Source organism: Oncorhynchus kisutch, linkage group LG3 (assembly GCF_002021735.2).
Source record: "Oncorhynchus kisutch isolate 150728-3 linkage group LG3, Okis_V2, whole genome shotgun sequence".
NCBI classification, from domain to species: domain Eukaryota; kingdom Metazoa; phylum Chordata; class Actinopteri; order Salmoniformes; family Salmonidae; genus Oncorhynchus; species Oncorhynchus kisutch.
The window spans coordinates 66,836,248-66,855,294 of record NC_034176.2 but is presented as its reverse complement, the minus strand read 5'-3'; the positions used below and the strand labels follow the sequence as shown (position 1 = coordinate 66,855,294).

The window sequence follows — 19,047 nt, the reverse complement described above, 5'->3', positions numbered from 1 at the left end:
ACAGCCCCCGCGATATGCAACTTTTCAGGGAAGTTAGGAACCAATATACACAGGCAGTTAGGAAAGCAAAGGCTAGATTTTTCAAACAGAAATTTGCATTCTGTAGTACAAACTCCAAAAAGTTCTGGGACACTGTAAAGTCCATAGAGAATAAGAGCACCCCGTCTCCGCTGCCCACTGCACTGAGGCTAGGAAACACTGTCACCACCGATAAATCCACGATAATTGAGAATTTCAATAAGCCTTTTTCTATGGCTGGCCATGCTTTCCACCTGGCTCTGAACCCCCCACAGCAACTTGCCCAAGCCTCCCCCATTTCTCCTTCACCCAAATCCAGATAACTGATGTTCTGAAAGAGCTGCAAAATCTGAACCCCTACAAATCAGCTGGGCTCGACAATCTGGATCCTCCCTTTCTAAAATGATCCACCGCAATTGTTGCAACCCCTATTATTAGACTGTTCAACCTCTCTTTCGTATCATCTGAGATCCCCAAAGATAGGAAAGCTGTCATCCCCCTCTTCAAAGGGGGAGACACCCTAGACCCAAACTGTTACAGACTTATATCTATCCTACCCTGCCCTTCTAAGGTCTTTGAAAGCCAAATTAACAAACAGATCACCAACCATTTAGAATCCCACCGTACCTTCTCTGCTATACAATCTGGTTTCCAAGCTGGTCATTGGTGCACCTCAGCCACACTCAAGGTCCTAAACAACATCATAACCACCATCGATAAAAGACATTGCCGCCGTATTCATCGACCTGGCCAAGGCTTTCGACTCTGTCAATCATCGCATTCTTATTGGCAGACTCAACAGCCTTGGTTCCTGTTGTCCGGACCTCTGGTAGTCTCTATAGGGGAGCCACAGGGTTCAATTCTCGGGCCAACTCTTTTCTCTGTAAACATCAATGATGTCGCTCTTGCTGCTGGTGATTCTCTGATCCACCTCAACGCAGATGACAACATTTTGTATACTTCTGGCCCTTCTTTGGACACTGTGTTAACTAACCTCCAGATGAGCTTCAATGCCATACAACTCTCCTTCCGTGGCCTCCAACTGCTCTTAAATGCAAGGAAAACTAAATGCATGCTCTTCAACCGATCGCTGCATGCACCTGCCTAGCCATCTAGCATCACTACTCTGGATGGTTCTGACTTAGAATATGTGGACAACTACAAATACCTAGGTGTCTGGTTAGACTGAAAACCCTCCTTCCAGACTCACATTAAGCATCTCCAATCCAAAATTAAATCTAGAATCGGCTTTCTATTTCGCAACAAAGCATCCTTCACTCATGCTGCCAAACAGACCCTCGTAAAACTGACTATCCTACTGATCCTTGACTTCGGCGATGTCATTAACAAAATAGCCTCCAACACAATACTCAGCAAATTAGATGCAGTCTATCACAGTGCCATCCGTTTGTCACCTTTCCTTCCAGCTCTCTGCTGCCAATGACTGGAACGAACTGCAAAAATCACTGAAGCTGGAGACTCATATCTCCCACACTAACTTTAAGCATTAGCTGTCAGAGCAGCTTACAGATCATTGCACCTGTACATAGCCAATCTGTAAATAGCCTACCAAACAACCTTTATTATCTTTTTTTTTTTTTCTTTGCACCCCATTATCTCTACTTGCACATTCATCTTCTGCACATCGATCACTCCAGTGTTTAATTGCTAAATTGTAATTATTTCACCACTATGGCCTATTTATTGCCTTACCTCCCTAATCTTCCTTCATTTGCACAAACTGTATATAGACTTTTCTATTGTGTTATTGACTGTTTGTTTGTTTATTCCATGTGTAACTCTGTGTTGGCCAGTTGTAAATGAGAACATGTTCTTAACTGGCCTACCTGGTTAAATAAAGGTCAAATAATAAATAAATAAATGAGTAGGTGTGTCCAAACTTTTGACTGGTACTGTATATGATGTATATATACAGTATACTACATGACCAAAAGTACGTGGACACCTGCTCGTCGAACATCTCATTCCAAAATCATGGGCATTGTTATGGAGTTGGTCCCCTCTTGCTGCTATAACAAACTCCACTCTTCTTCTTTCCACTAGATGTTGTAACATTGCTGCCGGGACTTGCTTCCATTCAGCCACAAGAGGATTAGTGAGGACGGTCACTGATGTTGGGCGACCAGGCCTGGCTCGCAGTTGGCGTTCCAATTCATCCCAAAGGTGTTCGATGGGGTTGAGGTTAGGGCTCTGTGCAGGCCAGTCAAGTTCTTCCACACACGATCTCGACAAACCATTCCTGTATGGACCTCGCTTTGTGCACAGGGGGATTGTCATATTGAAACAGGAAAGTCTCTATCCCAAACTGTTGCCACAAAGTTGGAAACCCAGAATCGTCTAGAATGTCATTGTATGCTGTAGCGTTAAGATTTCCCTTCACTGGAACTAAGGGGCCTAGACTGAACCATGAAAAACAGCCCCAGATCATTATTCCTCCTCCACCAAACCTTACAGTTGGTATTATGTATTGGGGCAGATAGCGTTCTTCTGGCATCACAGGCATTTCTGTATATAATAATGCCATTTTGTAGGAAAAACACATTTTGATTGGCTGGGCCTGGCTCCCCAGTGGGGCCCACCCATGGCTGCTCCAATGCCCAGTCTTGTGAAATCCATAAATGAGGGCCTAATGAATTTATTTCAATTGACTGATTTCCTTCTATATTACCTTCTTCCTTCTATAACTAACTGTAACTCAGTAAAATCTTTGAAATTGTTGCATGTTGTGTTTATATTTTTATATACACAGGGCCTTCAGAAAGTACTCATACCCCTGGACTTATAACACATTTTGTTGTGTTAAAGCCTATATTCAAAAATATATTTTCTCACCCATCTATACACAATACCCCACAATGACAAAGTGAAAACAATTTTAGAAATGTTAGAACATTTATTGAAAATGAAATACATAGTATATAGACAGATGTGTTTCTTTCTGAAATCATGTCCAAACAAGTGAATTGGACACAGATGGACTCCAATCAAGTTGTAACGACATCTCAAGGACGATCAAAGGAAATTGGATGCTCATGAGCTCAATTTGGAGCGGCATAGCAAAGGGGTGTGAATACTTACGGAAATGAGATATTTCTGTATTTAATTTTCCTAAAATTTGCAAACATTTCTAAAAATATGTTTTCATTTTGTCATGATGGGGTATTGTGTGTATATGGGTGAGAGAAAAACATATATTTAATCTGTTTTGAATTCAGGCTGTAACACAACAAAATGTAGAATAAGTCAAGGGGTATGAATGCTTTACAGTGCCTTCAGAAAGTATTCATACCCCTTGACTTATTTCACAGTTTGTGACTGACTGTTTCCATATAAATGGGCCACCTGTGGTTTGAATGGGCTAGGCTACATTAATCTGCATGTTCAAATATCATAACAGTTGGGGGTGTCGAAGTGGTATATTGTATGAACAGTTGCAAAATATTTCCAAACTAATGTCTAATCAAATATCAGAGCACTCATTTAATGGGTTAATGGGTGTTCTCTACATAATACCAAATAATTTCTGGTAATGTGATGCATGGATGTTTTCATTAGGCCCGCCACACACTAGTGTAGCACATCCAGTGGTAACCCAGCTGGGGCTCCAATCCAGGTTTCTCTGGTTCTGAGGCAAGCATGATTGGGTCCCATATTTGTAATTGAATTAACATAAAACAAGAATTGATGCACTCCATGCAAGTTTGCATTGACACACTGCTAAGTGAAAAATCTCAACGTCTGAATATGATCTATGACAAGGTATGGATTAGCAACATCGACACTCTGACATGATCCATTTTAGCCTGTTATAAACTTTGGGTTTCCTGTAATTTTTTATCAAATCTTCACACATATTGCCAGTTGCCACGTAGGCCCATTAAATAGGTCTACAAATGTCATTAATGAGAGCTGCATTCAATACATTCATTGGTGATGAGTAACATAGTCGACTATGGTTAGTTTGTCCAACAGGTGGCAGTCTGGATTTCAGAAAAGTCATACGTGGACATACAGTAGAGGACAATGGACAGCATAATACCAAGGCTAAAGCTTGGCCTACAGTATTCTACTCAAGGTGAGCCACATCCAAACAAGCAGTGTTAGCCTTGTTTTGGGGTATTTTTAAACCTAGATGCAGTGTCTTATCAAACCATACTTTTTTTAAATGAATTTTCCCAACGTGATTTCACTGTGATTATATAGATAAGATATATAACTATATAGATATACCTGGTGATGTAGGTCTATCGGACTGCAGCCAGGCAAATACTACCAGGAAACAATGTAAGTTTAGAAAGATTTACAAAATGTACTAAATTTGATAAATATGTTCAACCGTATAATACCAAAGCATTTTAATTCCTCTAAGTATCTACATCCAGTATGCATATGCTATTGATGATCACTGGCTACAGAGATTTTATATTTTCAATATTCATCTATATTTTCTATTATCCATAAGTGTCATATGTCTCTTCTCTTGACTTTTCTTACTGTTGGAAACAAAACATAATAGCCTGGTAGGGACAGATTATTTGTTCAACGGGATGATCTTCAATTGATCATTTTCATCGCACACCAAACTTTTGTTCATTAGAAGTGGTGTTCTCAAAATGTTTGTGGCCGAGGACCCCTTTTGTGATAGAAAATTCAGCAGTGACCCCTCATAATCATTTCACAACTCAAATGAGAAGAAAATAGCATAAAAGGAGTTTTACTATGATTTGTGCATGCATTGCTGGGTGAACCAAGTCTTGGGCCCTGGGAAGTAATATTTTAAAGGCCTGCCTCTTGGCATCGGAGAGAATATTTAGCCGTTTTCAAGCTAATTTCCTGCAATTCTAACACATTGTTCTATGAGTCAGAGAGAAAAAGTTGCAGTTTTAAATTTTAAATTACAGGCCATTTATATAAAAAATGCAAGAAGTATTGAGTTGAAACATTTATAATTGGTGAAGTACTGTGGATACCAATATTCCTGTGAGCCTCCTATGCCCATGTTGCCCAGGGTTAAGTACATAAATTGTAGATGAACAATATTACATTTTATTGTATTACAGACTAATCTTATTCCATGGATCCCTTGGCCAAAATTAGTTGAATCTGTTGTTGTTTGTAAAAATGTATGTTAAAAAACGTATGTAAAAAAATGAATATATTATGTATTAATTTTTTAGACATGATTTATCTGGCCTCAGACCCTCAACAGTACCTCGGACCGCACTTTGAGAACCCCTGCATTAGAGTTTTGGCCCTGGCCCAACTCTATTGTTTTCTGAGCTCATTCGACACCAATGGCTGAAAAAGGATGCAGCCGAAATGCTAGGATATTACCGCTATTAACATTTGACCAATTAACTAACCGATCAAGCTGTTTTTGAATAATTATATATAATGTTGATACACGTTCTACTGTTTTTTCACACCACTTTCTTTCCTTTTTTCCCCTCTTGCCCTAGTGGAGTGGAGAAAAAAGTAGTCCCGACATATTGTGCTGTCCATAAAAATAGTTTTGCCACAAGAAAAATAGGTTGAACAGTTTGCTTGCCTTTTGATTGTGCTCAAACCATGACAGACATGACATTGCAGCACACAATGCTCTCTGTCTTTTAGACGGATTCAATTAATAAGGCTAACATACATAGGGACAGTCAGGTTATAACTGTGATACTCTTTTTAAACGTCTTTTTAAAGAAACTAGGCCTACTCTGGGTCAACATTCCCCATTTACTGTGGGCCAGAATTATGTCCAATTAGTTACAACTACCTTAAAGTGATTTCTCTCTTCCCCACTCTCTCTCTCGGCCCATATGCATTCATGTCTCGGTCCATATATATTCATAGGCTACTCATTTATTCATCATCCCACTTCTGACACCAGTGTAGCGAATTCAGAGGTCTCAAATATCCCCAGACTCCTGCACCAATACCTTTCATTACACCAATGCTCTGATTGACACAACTTACAAAATCTGGTTTCGATCTATTTGTACTAGTCTCACATAATTGTGCCTAATGATTGATTAAGACCGGCTAAATGTAATATGATGGGTCCTCTCAACTACTGTGATCTCCTACCACTCCGCGTGGTGTCTGTAGTAGGCTAGGCCGGGGATATCGTTTCACTGTTTTCAGCGGAAGGATACAACACAGAATGTCATTGTGGTGCTGAGGTTTTTGCGAAGCAAAAATGTCTGTCTGCATAAGGTTAACTCGCAAGTGACATATAGGGGATATTTAGCTAAATATTACAACCTAAACCAATATTTTACAGTATTTGAGACGCGTTACAGGAAAACGAAGCTCCATACTACCACACCCGATCGCCCTAGTTGGAATTTTAAAGGGGAAAAGGTAAAATATTGTAGTGAGTTTGTCAAAAAAAGGTTTCGGACTGGGTGAAAGAAGTTGGGATACAAGAGACTGGAGCTGGTATGGAGTAAAGGGTTGGCATTTGCTTTACTACTTTTACTTGAAAGGGCGTTTTACACAGCCTGAATCTGTAGCCTACAGCATATTGGTGGATTTTCTGTTTTTGTTTAACATGCAAATTCACTTTCTATTTAATAACACATCGAGTTCGTGGCTCATCACTGACTATTGCAAAGCAACGTATTGTATAGCCTATTATTAATCCGTGATTTAAAAATCTACAGTAGGTTAGTTATTTTGTAACTTAGTCTGTCGCGGAAGATTGATACAAATGTAGCGTTTGGGGAGTCAGATAAACATTTGAAAAACGATGCTGCAGGTCTCCGTGTGTCACTGGTGTTACACGCAGCGCAAAGCATTTTCAATGTGTCTGTACCATTCCAAGTAGATGGAATTTCCTTACCACGTATTGGCTACCTTTTCCTTTTCATTCTGTTCAGATTACATAATGTGCAATAACATTTTCTAAAAGGGAGCGTGGAAACGTGGATGACAATGGGTCAATTACAATTACTTTCATCGGTTGTTGCAGTAGCCTACCTTTGATCAATTAACTCGCACAGCAATGTCAAGGGTCACTGTGCAGATTTATTTTCGGAACCGACGTGTTCTGGGAATATTCCTTGTCAATTTTAGTCGGAATCTAGAATGAGATTGCACTTTACTGAAGTTCGTTATTGAATGGATACATTTTTTAAATCAAGGAATTAGGACAATAAAAAATAAATAATAATAATTGGACCTACGCAAACAATCTGTTTCTTCTTTAGGTCTAAAGATTGGCAGGATGAATCCTCAACAGCGGATTGCCGCAATCGGCACAGACAAGGAATTGAGTGACTTGCTGGATTTTAGCGCGGTAGGACAGTTATCTATCTAACTATCTTTTTATAATGTTTTATTTGTTTGTTATTTAGCCCACGTTATGCTATATCAGTCAATGTCTCTCCAGTGAAGAAATTGATTATGAAACACAGGACGTCTGAACAGCTTGTAACAGATGCATGATTATCAAAGACTAAATATTAATTTGTCTCAGAGTCACATTTTTCAGACCATTTCTTTTCTTCTGTTAGATGTTTTCTCCACCTGTAAATAGTGGGAAAAACCGACCAACCACTCTTGGAAGCAGCCAGTTCAGTGCACCAGGTAGGATTTTATCCCAGAAACCTATTTTAATATGTCCTCTGTTCTGTTCTGTTCTGGCCCTGGTTCTGTCTCTCCCCCTGTTGTGTCTTGTCTAACCACTGCTGTTTGAAATCAGTTCATATGAGTGTTCCTGATGTCTCCCACTGCATTTCGGAAATTTGCATTATTCATTTTGTGAAAAGCCAAAGGAGGAAGGTTTCATATTAAACATACTATTACTATTCATTTCCCGCCTTAGCGGTGTGTGTGTGCACTCTGCACATCTGGTGTGTGAAACATGCCACCTCCACCTGGAATTATCGTAGACTGATTGCTGTAAAGATGTGGAAATAAGGAATGGTTTAGCCTTATTTTACATATGTGAAAGAATACTTTTTGACCTAACAGCTATGACAGTGTAGTATCATTTTAATTAGCACTACTTTATAACCCTTCCTTGTGTTTTGTGTGCAAAAAGAGCTCTGTGGCTTTTTCGCATACCCATTTTCTATTGATTATGACACAAGATCAATTTTGCTCATATTGACAGTGGGGCATTGATTGCATTTGTGATATATTGCTCCCTAGATTTGTGCACCATATAAAAGCTGTACCAAAGATATCCAATGTCTATCAGTTGTGTAGTAAGTACAGTATGGGGTTACAGCATCAAGTGGTGTTTCATATGCATGTGTCCTTCCCCCAGTGCTGAGCTATTTGAAAAAGGCAGTGAGTTCCTCAGCCCCATGTCCCTAAAGACCTGGCCATTCATGTGGCCTTCACACATATATCTCTATCTCACAGGCTCAATGACTAGAAGACGTGAGCTGATGTAGTGTACTTTTAGCCAGGAGCATTTCTCATGCAGAAGTGGGCTGTTTAGGCTGATGCATCTTGCTTCATTGTCGTAGACGTTTTAATAAGGGTTGCTTAAATTCCCTGCTTTTATGTGGATCATTTCTTTGCTGTAAAGGCTCCAGGACATTAATCCACAGCACAATCAAGCATTATGCCTCCTCAATACTTGTTTTGCGTAAAACAACCTTGCCTTGTCGTTAGTTCTAAAGGACACACTTTTAGTGGAAACAACAGCAAGACAATGGACTGAACAGCAAGACAATGGGGCCAAAAGGGAGCTTTTGTGAAAAGGCTGGGAAGTGTTAGGATGTTTTTCAGAGTACTTTGCATCCTCACTTCCCATTCTGGATGCTGTCTCCACAGAAGTAAATAGCTTGGGATCCAGGTCAAGTCAGTGCTTTAAGTACAGGGCTTTCGGAAAGTATTCAGACCCCTTGACTTGTTCCACATTTTGTTATGTTACAGCCTAATTCTAAAATGGATTAAATTGTTTTTTCCCCTCATCAATCTATGCACAATACCACATAATAACAAAGAATAAAAAGTTTTTTTAGAAATGTAAGCAAATGTATAAAAAAACAGAAACGGAAATATCACATTTATGTAAGTATTCAGACCCTTTGCTCAGTACTTTGTTGAAGCACCTTTGGCAGTGATAACAGCCTCTCAAGTCTTCTTGGGTATGACGCTACAAGCTTGGCACACCTGTATTTGGGGAGTTTCTCCCATTCTTCTCTGCAGATCCTCTCAAGCTCTGTCAGGTTGGATGGGGAGCATTGCTGCACAGATATTTTCAAGTCTCTCCAAAGATGTTTGATCAGGTTCAAGTCTGGACTCTGGCTGGGCCACTCAAGGACATTCAGAGACTTGTCCCGAAGCATTCAGAGACTTGTTGTCTTGGCTGTGTGCTTAGGGTCGTTGTTCTGTTGGAAGGTGAACCTTTGCCCCAGTCTGAGGTCCTGAGCGCTCTGGATCAGGTTTTCATTAAGGATCTCTCAGCACTTTGCTCCGTTCATCTTTGCCTTGATCGTGACTAGTCTCCATGTCCCTGCTGCATGATGCTGCCACCACCATTTTTTGATTTGATTTTACCTTTATTTAACTAGGCAAGTCAGTTAAGAACAAATTCTTATTTTCAATGACGGCCTAGGAACAGTGGGTTAACTGCCTGTTCAGGGGCAGAACGACAGATTTGTACCTTGTCAGCTCGGGGGTTTGAACTTGCAACCTTCCGGTTACTAGTCCAACGCTCTAACCACTAGGCTACCCTGCCGCCCCACAATGCCTCAACGTAGGGATGGTGCCAGATTTCCTCCAGACATGACACTTGGTATTTAGGCCAAAGAGTTCAATCTTGGTTTCAGCAGTCCAGAGAATTTTGTTTCTCGTGGTTTGAGAGACTTTAGCTGCCTTTTGGCAAACTCCAAGCGGGCTGTCATGTGCCTTTTACTGAGGAGTGGCTTCCGTCTGGCCACTGTACCATAAAGGCGTGATTGGTGGAGTGCTGCAGAGATGGTTGACTTTCTGGAAGGTTCTCCCATCTCCACAGAGGAACTCTAGAGCTCTGTCAGAGTGACCATCAGGTTATTGGTCACCTCCCAGACCATGGTCCTTCTCCACTAATTTCTCAGTTTGGCTGGGCGGCCAGCTCTAGGTAGAGTCTTGGTGGTTCCAAACTACTTCCATTTAAGAATGATGGAGGCCACTGTGTTCTTGGGGACCTTCAATGCTGCAGAGATTTTGTGGTACCCTTCCCCAGATCTATGCCTCGACACAAACCTGTCTCGGAGCTCTAAGGACCATTTCTTTGACCTTGTGGCTTGGTTCTGTCAACTGTGGGACCTTATATAGACAGGTGTGTGCCTTTCCAAATCATGTCCAATCAATATAATTTACCCCAGGTGGACTCCATACAAGTTGTAGGAACATCTCAAGGATGATCAATGGAAACAGGATGCACCGAACCTCAATTGCATGTCTCATAGCAAAGGGTTTGAATACTTATGTAAATAAGGTTTCTGTTTTTTTATTTTAATACATTTGTAGAAATGTCTAAAAGCATGTTTTCACTTTGTCATTATGGGGTATTGTGTGTAGATTGCTGAGGATTGTTATTTATTTAATCCATTTTAGAATAAGTCTGAAACGTAACAAAATGTGGAAAAAGTCAAGGGGTCTGAATACTTTCCGAAGGGAAAACCTAGTCAGTTGAACAGCTGAATGTATTCAACTGAAATGTATCTTCCACATTTAACCCAACCCTTCTGAATCAGAGAGGTGCGGGGAGCTGTCTTAATCAACATCCACGACACCCGGGGAACAGTGGGTTAACTGCCTTGTTCGGGGGCAGAATGACTGGTTTTTACCTTTTCAGCTTGCGGATTCAATCCAGCAATCTTTCGGTTACTGGTCCAATGCTCTAACCACTAGGCTACCTGCTGGCACTGTATATACTTGCACTTTCATAAATCAGTTTGGGTAAAGCAATCACTGTGCATTCATAAGTATTAACAAATATACAGAGCATTATCAATATATATCAATTTGAGTCTGTTTACCTTATGTCAAATATATTCCCAATCATCCTTTAATTGCGCTCTATGTAGCTAATGCTATGTAAAGTGTTGCTGAATTGGCCTACTTCTGTTTCAGTGATCATACCTTCCATTTTGCCCCACCATAAATACATATAAAATAGAATGTTGCTTCAATTCAAGTGTTACAAAGGAACTCCTTTTCTGAATTCCTAATGTGAGAAGTGGGAGAATTGAACTCAGTAAACTCTGAGGTGTGCTTTAGAATTTAATATAGCATGGCATTCATGGACATCATGTGACCAGACACTTTTAAGCCTGATGTGTTGGGCATGAACACTGTGGCTTCCAAAATAGACCAGCATCAGCATGGTGCTTTTTGTTTAGAATAGAAAAGAAATAGAGCCTGTTCATAGACTGTTTTTCCCATCAAAGCTCATCGTCATGGCTGAAATGCCTGGTGGTATTTATTTAGTCAGTAAGAAAAGTCACAAGAATTAAGCCATGTTTTGTAGAGGCTTATGTGGATTCTGTTTTTGTTCTATTTCCAGCAAAAGATAGTATGTGGGATCTGTTTTGGGCTGACTCTCCATGAGGCTTTTTTATGTGTGTCACAGTCACACACCTGTCTGTTCCAAGCTTTCCAAGCTTGCTATACTCCTTGACCTAAAGTAAGTAGTAAACTAGAAACCACTGATACCTCAAATGTAATGTTCTGCATGAGGCAATACTTACGTAACATCTATGTCCAAGCTGCTCAGTTAGCTTGCTTCAGAGCTCACTGAGGCACTTTTATATTTGGTGAGCTATATTAGGAATATTTTCAGATCATGGTTTGCTCTCTCTGTCCCATTTACTTTAGACCTGCTGTAGAAGTCAGCCAAGAATCAGAAAAGCCATAATTATGTTTGGGTTGTTATTGCTCCTAGAGGGACAGACTGAGGCAAATATTTCTGCTCCTACTGCGGGTTGACTACCTGAACAGAATTTATGATACATTTCACCTGCGATTTTGCCTTCCTGTAATTATGTTTATTTATCCCATCTTGTTTAGAATGGTCCTGGTTGGTATTCCTGGTTGGCCTGTAGTCAATTCAAAGAATGTGCCACATGTTATCATTCGCTTGTTTACAGAATAGATGAAGCGAAGTTGTATAAGGATGTTACAAGGATGTCAGAACTGTTAAATTATATTTACAGTACTTTTTGTGAATTTAATTTAAATGATATGCTTGTGATAGACTTACACTGCAGTTTCCTTCCACTTGAGCAAACTTTCTCTCAGTTTAAAGCTCTTTCTTCAGCTTTTATCCCCATGGATTAGAAAATATTATTATCTGCTGATTAATTATTAATACAGTGTTGAAGAATATGACTTATTCTCATTCATAATTATTAAGCAAGGATTGTTTTGTTCAGTCAGAAGACTTAGAACTTGCAGAAGTACCCAGCTTGCATTTTAAGATAATTTAACACACACAGAAACCTCTCCACTGTACATGTCACATTGTGTGAAGATATAAAAGGTGACAAAACTCATCTTGAACGCAGCTTATCTTCAAAGCATTTTCAAAGGATTTGGAATGTTGTATTTTTTGTTTAAAGCAACTGCTAAGTCGGTCTTCAATTTAAGCATGCATTTTCTTCTACAATGGATTAGTTCAAACAGATTCAATATATGTAACCACAACAGTAGCTTTCAACTGAGGTTCTTAAAGAAGGGCTGAGCTGAATCTTTTATTTTATTTTGCTCACGGAAGCTGTTGTACCTTGACATGCTTCTCACTCCAGTTCTCCTTTTGACTGATTTCATTTCTCATAGGCTCTCATTGTTTTGATCATCTCATTTGAGTTTGTAGTCTTAGAACTCCTTTTTTACAAAAGACGCATGAAAAAATTCTAGACTATATAAAAATAAAATAAATGTTTTATTTCATTTTTAGAAATATGATCAGGTCTTATAGCAAGCTTTAGTTTGATAAACTTAATTTCATGTTTTAAGCCTTTGATTGTATTGCTGAAGGAATCTTTTTTTTCTGAGACGTCAGTTTATTTTTTAGATAACCTGCCGGCTGCTCTGTGAACCATTGGGCCACACTGCGTTTGTGATGCCTTCAAATGGGTACACTCCCCTGGCAGACTGGGCCTCCCACCCGCCACTGGAGGGAAGATTCAAGGAGAGTTTGGACATCTCTCATTTATGTATCACAGGTCAGCTCCTGACTTGGTTATGGAGAACTGTGCTGTTGCCATAGCGATGGAAGTCCTTTGAAGGCAGGTGACTTGGCACAGCTTTTGCATCTTTTTTTGCAGGTCTGCCAAGAGGAAAAGCATTCAAATAATGTCTTCAGTCACCCAATATGCGGTAGATTACTATCAGGCTTCTCCTAGACTGTCATTATTTTGATTGAAGAAAGTTGGTGTTGTACATCTGACTTGGCTCCTTTGATGTGGATTCCAATTCATTTTTTAAATGAGCAGTTTATTACCATGTATTTGATGTTGTATTAACTTGTGAAGGCACTTAGTTGGTGGGGACCAAACAACCATTATTGTGACTTGAGGCAGCTGGATTTAAAACCAGGCAGAGATATATTTCTATTCCTGCTTATCTGTGCCTGACCTCTGGCTGATGTAGTCTGAATGGACACAGTGTTAGGTGTTGGACTGAGGTAGTGAGTTGTATCTGTATGTATGTATGTATGTATGTATGTATGTATGTATGTATGTATGTATGTATGTATGTATGTATGTATGTATGTATGTATGTATGTATGTATGTATGTATGTATGTATGTATGTATGTATGTATGTATGTATGTATGTATGTATGTATGTATGTATGTATGTATGTATGTATGTATGTATGTATGTATGTATGTATGTATGTATGCATCATGTATGTATGTATGTATGTATGTATGTATGTATGTATGCATCATGTATGTATGTATGTATGTATGTATGTATGTATGTATGTATGTATGTATGTATGTATGTATGTATGTATGTATGTATGTATGTATGTATGTATGTATGTATGCATCATGTATGTATGTATGTATGTATGTATGTATGTATGTATGTATGTATGTATGTATGTATGTATGTATGTATGTATGTATGTATGTATGTATGTATGTATGTATGTATGTATGCATCATGTATGCATCATGTATGTATGTATGTATGTATGTATGTATGTATGTATGTATGTATGTATGTATGTATGTATGTATGTATGTATGTATGTATGTATGTATGTATGTATGTATGTATGTATGTATGTATGTATGCATCATGTATGTATGTATGTATGTATGTATGTATGTATGTATGTATGTATGTATGTATGTATGTATGTATGTATGTATGCATCATGTATGTATGTATGCATCATGCATGCATGAATGCATGCTTTGGGAACACCTGCTGCTGAAGCACAGGATGTCTGTTCGTTTTAACTCCCAAATACAGTATATTGATGCTGAGTACTCTGGACTTAAGGGAGCATGTTGGTGTAAGGTGGAAAGCACTCCTCAGAGATACGGAGTTGCATTGGTCAACCATGAAGCAGGCCTTGACACACACGCATGGACATGTCACAGAGAGAGAGCATTAGCATTACCTACCTCCATCCTGACCACAAATGACTGGCCCTACTCTCTGAGGACGTATCTGGGGGCAGCAGCGGGAGGAGGAGGGGTGGGTTGTCCTCGTCTAATGATCTGAGAGCTCGTGGCCATCGCATGCAGCCGGGCCTGCCGTGTGGTGTCAGTGATGCGCCTGGGAGCGTGCAGGGCTTCGATTGGGAATAACAGAGCAGGGGTTAGTGGGAAGGAATGAGTAATGATCCCCTGTTTGATCTGCCAGGCCCCTGTGGGAGTCAGAGAGCCCTGGACAGAGCATTACTGGGGGTACCCTGGAGAGCTGCTGGGATGCTGAGTTGGGGACTGGCCCTTTACCAGTTTAACCATATCTACTCAGGATCTCATAAGGAGGGAGGGATACAGGCTAGGAGGGAGTGGCCACCCCTCTACTATCACTGTTTTTATTACAGCTCCTTTTCTGCCTACCTAGCTGTTTGGGTTTCACTGGCTATGTCCTATTTGTGTTTAAAGATGGAAGGTATGATAAGGAAATTGTCTGTTTGGTCAGTCTGTGCAGGTGTTGAGGGGAGGGGGATTTAAATGCAGGAATCAGACTATGTACACCACTGCCTTGCCAAAAAGCATACCAAATAATTGTCCTTATCAGATAGGTTTCCATCATAGGGTCATGTTTTGTTCTAGTGGTTTTGAAGATCACAGAGTGGATTGTTGCACAATGGGGCATCTCTGCTTCTTTCACTCTTTCCCACACTCATAAACTCTCTCTCTCTCTCTCTCTCTCTCTCTCTCTCGCGTGCGCGCGAACAAACACACACGGTACACGCGGCACGCACACTCACACACTTTCTCAGGTGTTGTGGCTAGTTTGTGAGGATAACCGTGACCGTGACCTGAGGCTTGATACATTTGTCAGGATTTCCATTTCAGATGTAGAAAATGCTGATGAGTCCAAGTCATTGTTGTGTAGGCCTAATCCCTCAGCAGTGGCTGGGCCAGCCTCTCCTATGTATAGATTTGGTTGCAACTGCATTTGCAGTGAATGTGGCATGTTATTTTTAGGTCTGAGGTCTGAAATATTTTGTTGCTGTGCTGTGCAAAATTCCAATCAAAATGAAGTTCAATCTCTCCTCTTTTAAAATAATTGAGGATTACTGCCACTGTTTTGTTCCTGGTTTTAATTTGTCTTTTGAAGGATTTACAGTAATAAATTAAAGGCGACGGACTCAAGCTAAATCTTTTGTAAAGCTCTCAACTTTCAATTCATGCAACCTCATTTTGTTTGTTACCATGGTAATTATTGTAATGAAGGGAAATCATTTTCTCTTTGGCTTTGTTACATTATTGAATGAGGTAGAGGAAGCAGTTACATGTGTTACATCCTTTAAATCATAAATGGCAATACATTAACATTTTATTGTTATTGCAGATTAATAAAAATAACAGGATTTGAAGGAAATACTGATGACACTGCACTGTGTGCTTTCCTACCATTTTTCTCATTGTCTCTCAGCTGGGAATATGTTCCCTTCCTGCAAATCGAATAATTATTACTGAGCTAGAAGACTGAAATATGAATCACTTATTATTTGACAGTTAGGTCCAGGATACTTAAACTTATACTTAGCTTTTTGATATTTTTTTTAATACTTAGCTTTTTGATTATTTGTGCTAATCAACATTGATCAAAAAGGGTGATGAAAAGTGAGTTAATAAATTGAGAGAGCTTGTCGTTTTTCCAGCCTCCTTTTGGCACCGTCCCAGGATCCTCTCTGACTGTGAAGCAGATGGGACAGCAGAGGGGCACTGGTCATGCGCTCTAATTGGCTGTCACTCACTTTATTACATCATTAATATCGTCCCATCATGTTAATTCACTTTTGATACCAAAGAAGGGCTCTCTTACTCCCACATGTTCATCTTCATCACTAGAAAACACGTCACGAGGAAGAGAAGATCACACAAGCCTAAATGAGTCAGGAAAGCCTGCTGTCCCCCTCCTATGAGAAGCGTGAGAGTAGCTTGCTGTGCTGACAGCCCTGCCATTGGTGTCAGGGCCAGGGGAGAATGAGGGAATGTTTGGCTCTGGTGCAGTCCACTGCCTACCAGGGCCTGTGTTATATTCAGCACTGTAGTTGGAGGCAGAGGAGTGGGACTCGATGGGCCTTCCTCTGCCATGTTGGCTAATTTATGGCCAGGAGCACAGGAATGAGAAGGGACTCTGTATCACAAGCTATATGGGGGAACGCTAACTACATTCTTCATTGTGATTTCGTGTGCTTTCATTTCAGTAAAGATGTGTGTGTTTCCTACCATTTTTCTCATTGTCTCTCAGCTGTGTGTGTGTGTGTGTGTGTGTGTGTGTGTGTGTGTGTGTGTGTGTGTGTGTGTGTGTTTGTGTGTGTGTGTGAGATAGTACTCAGCCCTCTGATGAGGGATCTGATAGTGCTGTTAGAACAGTCATAAGACACGACTCTGATTAAACCTACTAATGAGCAGCTCAATAAAACGATGTCCTCCTGATGTAATAAACACGCTGCTGATTGCAGGAACCCGCTGGTGTGGTAGGCTAATCCTTTTGTGCTCCCGTGTTTGTTTCACCCTAAAATGATCCACGCACAGTGAATGAATAAAGAGATATGACTTGTCTGCTTGTATGACCACACGAGGGCACTTCTCTGTAGTTAACCTTTCTGCTGAGTGGATTGCAATTTGAGGATTTTTACAGTACAGGTTCTAGGGTAAATTGAGTCTGCAATTATGAGTCTTTCTTTGTTGTTGATGTAATATCACTTGAAATATTATTGCGTAGCAGTATTAGAGCACTTAGCTCATTTAGTCTGCCACTATGCCTAGTTAAACTGTTTCTCAACCAGTCCAAGGCCTTTTGCCATTTGAATGAAATATGAGTGGATTTGGTGTTTGTAAACATTTTAGATGCACGTTACTAACAAAAAACCTAAGGGAAATTGATTTATGTTAAATTAGAAACTAATTTATTCTGCATAACTACTGCACTCTGGCAGTTTATGTTATAGCAGAGATAAATTCCTCATATCTTTAGCCTGCGTGCTCCAGCTCCTCTAGAGGAAAAAGCACCTTTCCTCCTTAAGCCACTGTGAACATATGGCGAGGGGCGCAGGCAGCAGCACAGGAAGGAAGTGTGGAAATTGCAGGGAATGAGAGTTTGGATTAATGCGTCTGAACTGGGCATACCCAGACAAATGCAGCAGAACTGCACTGCCAGGACCCTTCAAGGCCCCTCCGAAGTGTGCCAGAGAAACAGAGATAGCAAAACATACATGAACCCAACTGCAGCTTGAACAGAGGGAAATTGCGGTTTCTCCTTCGTGCCTGTTAATGACATGAATTTGAAGAGGCCATCGGTTGTGTGTTGTGTGTGCTCAGCAGGGGGACATTGGGCAAATACTGCAGCTTCGCCGGCTCCATACCTCTGCCTACCTAGAGATATTTCTACAAATTAAAATCACTAAGTATAAAACAAATTATGAAATTGATAGTAATTATGGTGTAATTTGATGACATTTGACAATGTTGATATTAGGATTGGGCGATATACCGTATACTGAGGTATTTCGAAATACCGACGCTATGATTTTCAATATATATATAAAAATAAAAATGGGGGGGGGGGGGGGATCAGGTGGTCTGCCAAAGTACGTGCTACCCCACTGCTTATTACAAATTATAAGTTAAATATAACTATAAGAAATCTAACATGTATCAAATCATTTATATTCAGCTCAGGGCTCCGGCTATGCATTTGATTTGCTAACTTGCTAGCTAAGTGGCTAGATGTCAAGATCAAGCTTCTTGGTAACAGCAGAGACATTCAATCCCATCCTAGATCAAGATCCATGTTCCCTAAATGGTTTTGTGCCAGGTGGGGGGGATTAGCACCCCTTGTGTGCACATTCGATAATACTGTATACCCCGGTATGGAGAAATGGTATGATGGTATGAAAATGTGGATACTGCCCAAAACTAGTCGATGCTTTTTTATTTAAAAAATGTTATTTCTCTGCACACAGTCAAAATGTATTTTTTGTCTACTTCCATGTGAGTTGTGAACAGTTTAGGATACTCCAACACACACACACAGCCCCAGTGAGGGGTTGTCCCTCGCAGCGAGCCGAGCCGGTCTCCATGTGACATGAGAGAGTAGCTGTTAGATTGGAAGTGAACAACCGAAAATAGCTCCCTTCTTTGCATACAGACAAATCAGCTCAAGCTGTGCACCATGGCAGACTTGGTTGCTTGGTTGCAGGCACTCTTGTTTGATGCGTTTCATTAAAGATGCCGTGACGAATTAAAATGTATATCTATCTATCGCTACAGCATGTCTTATTAACCTGCCTGCTGCCTGCCTTACGACTGTTTGCTCGGAGTTGGAGGGGATCCCGAAGGAGAAGCGTCTTGTCATTTGC

General features: G+C 40.3%; 1 protein-coding gene across 5 annotated transcripts in view; it reads left to right on the top strand.

Annotated features, from left to right (window-relative positions):
- The first annotated feature begins 6,183 nt into the window (after positions 1-6,183).
- Positions 6,184-19,047, top strand: part of LOC109887933 (transcription factor 12-like) — a 95,956-nt gene continuing 83,092 nt past the window's right edge. Inside the window, exons 1-3 of one of the 5 annotated variants that reach the window (XM_031811417.1) lie at positions 6,184-6,485; positions 7,242-7,330; positions 7,548-7,620. In XM_031811417.1, the coding sequence (XP_031667277.1) occupies positions 7,259-7,330; positions 7,548-7,620 (145 nt within the window). In that variant the 5' untranslated portion in view covers positions 6,184-6,485; positions 7,242-7,258. The remainder of the gene's footprint in view (positions 6,486-7,241; positions 7,331-7,547; positions 7,621-19,047) is intronic. The other 4 variants (XM_031811441.1, XM_031811403.1, XM_031811411.1 and 1 more) reach the window with 4 other exon arrangements.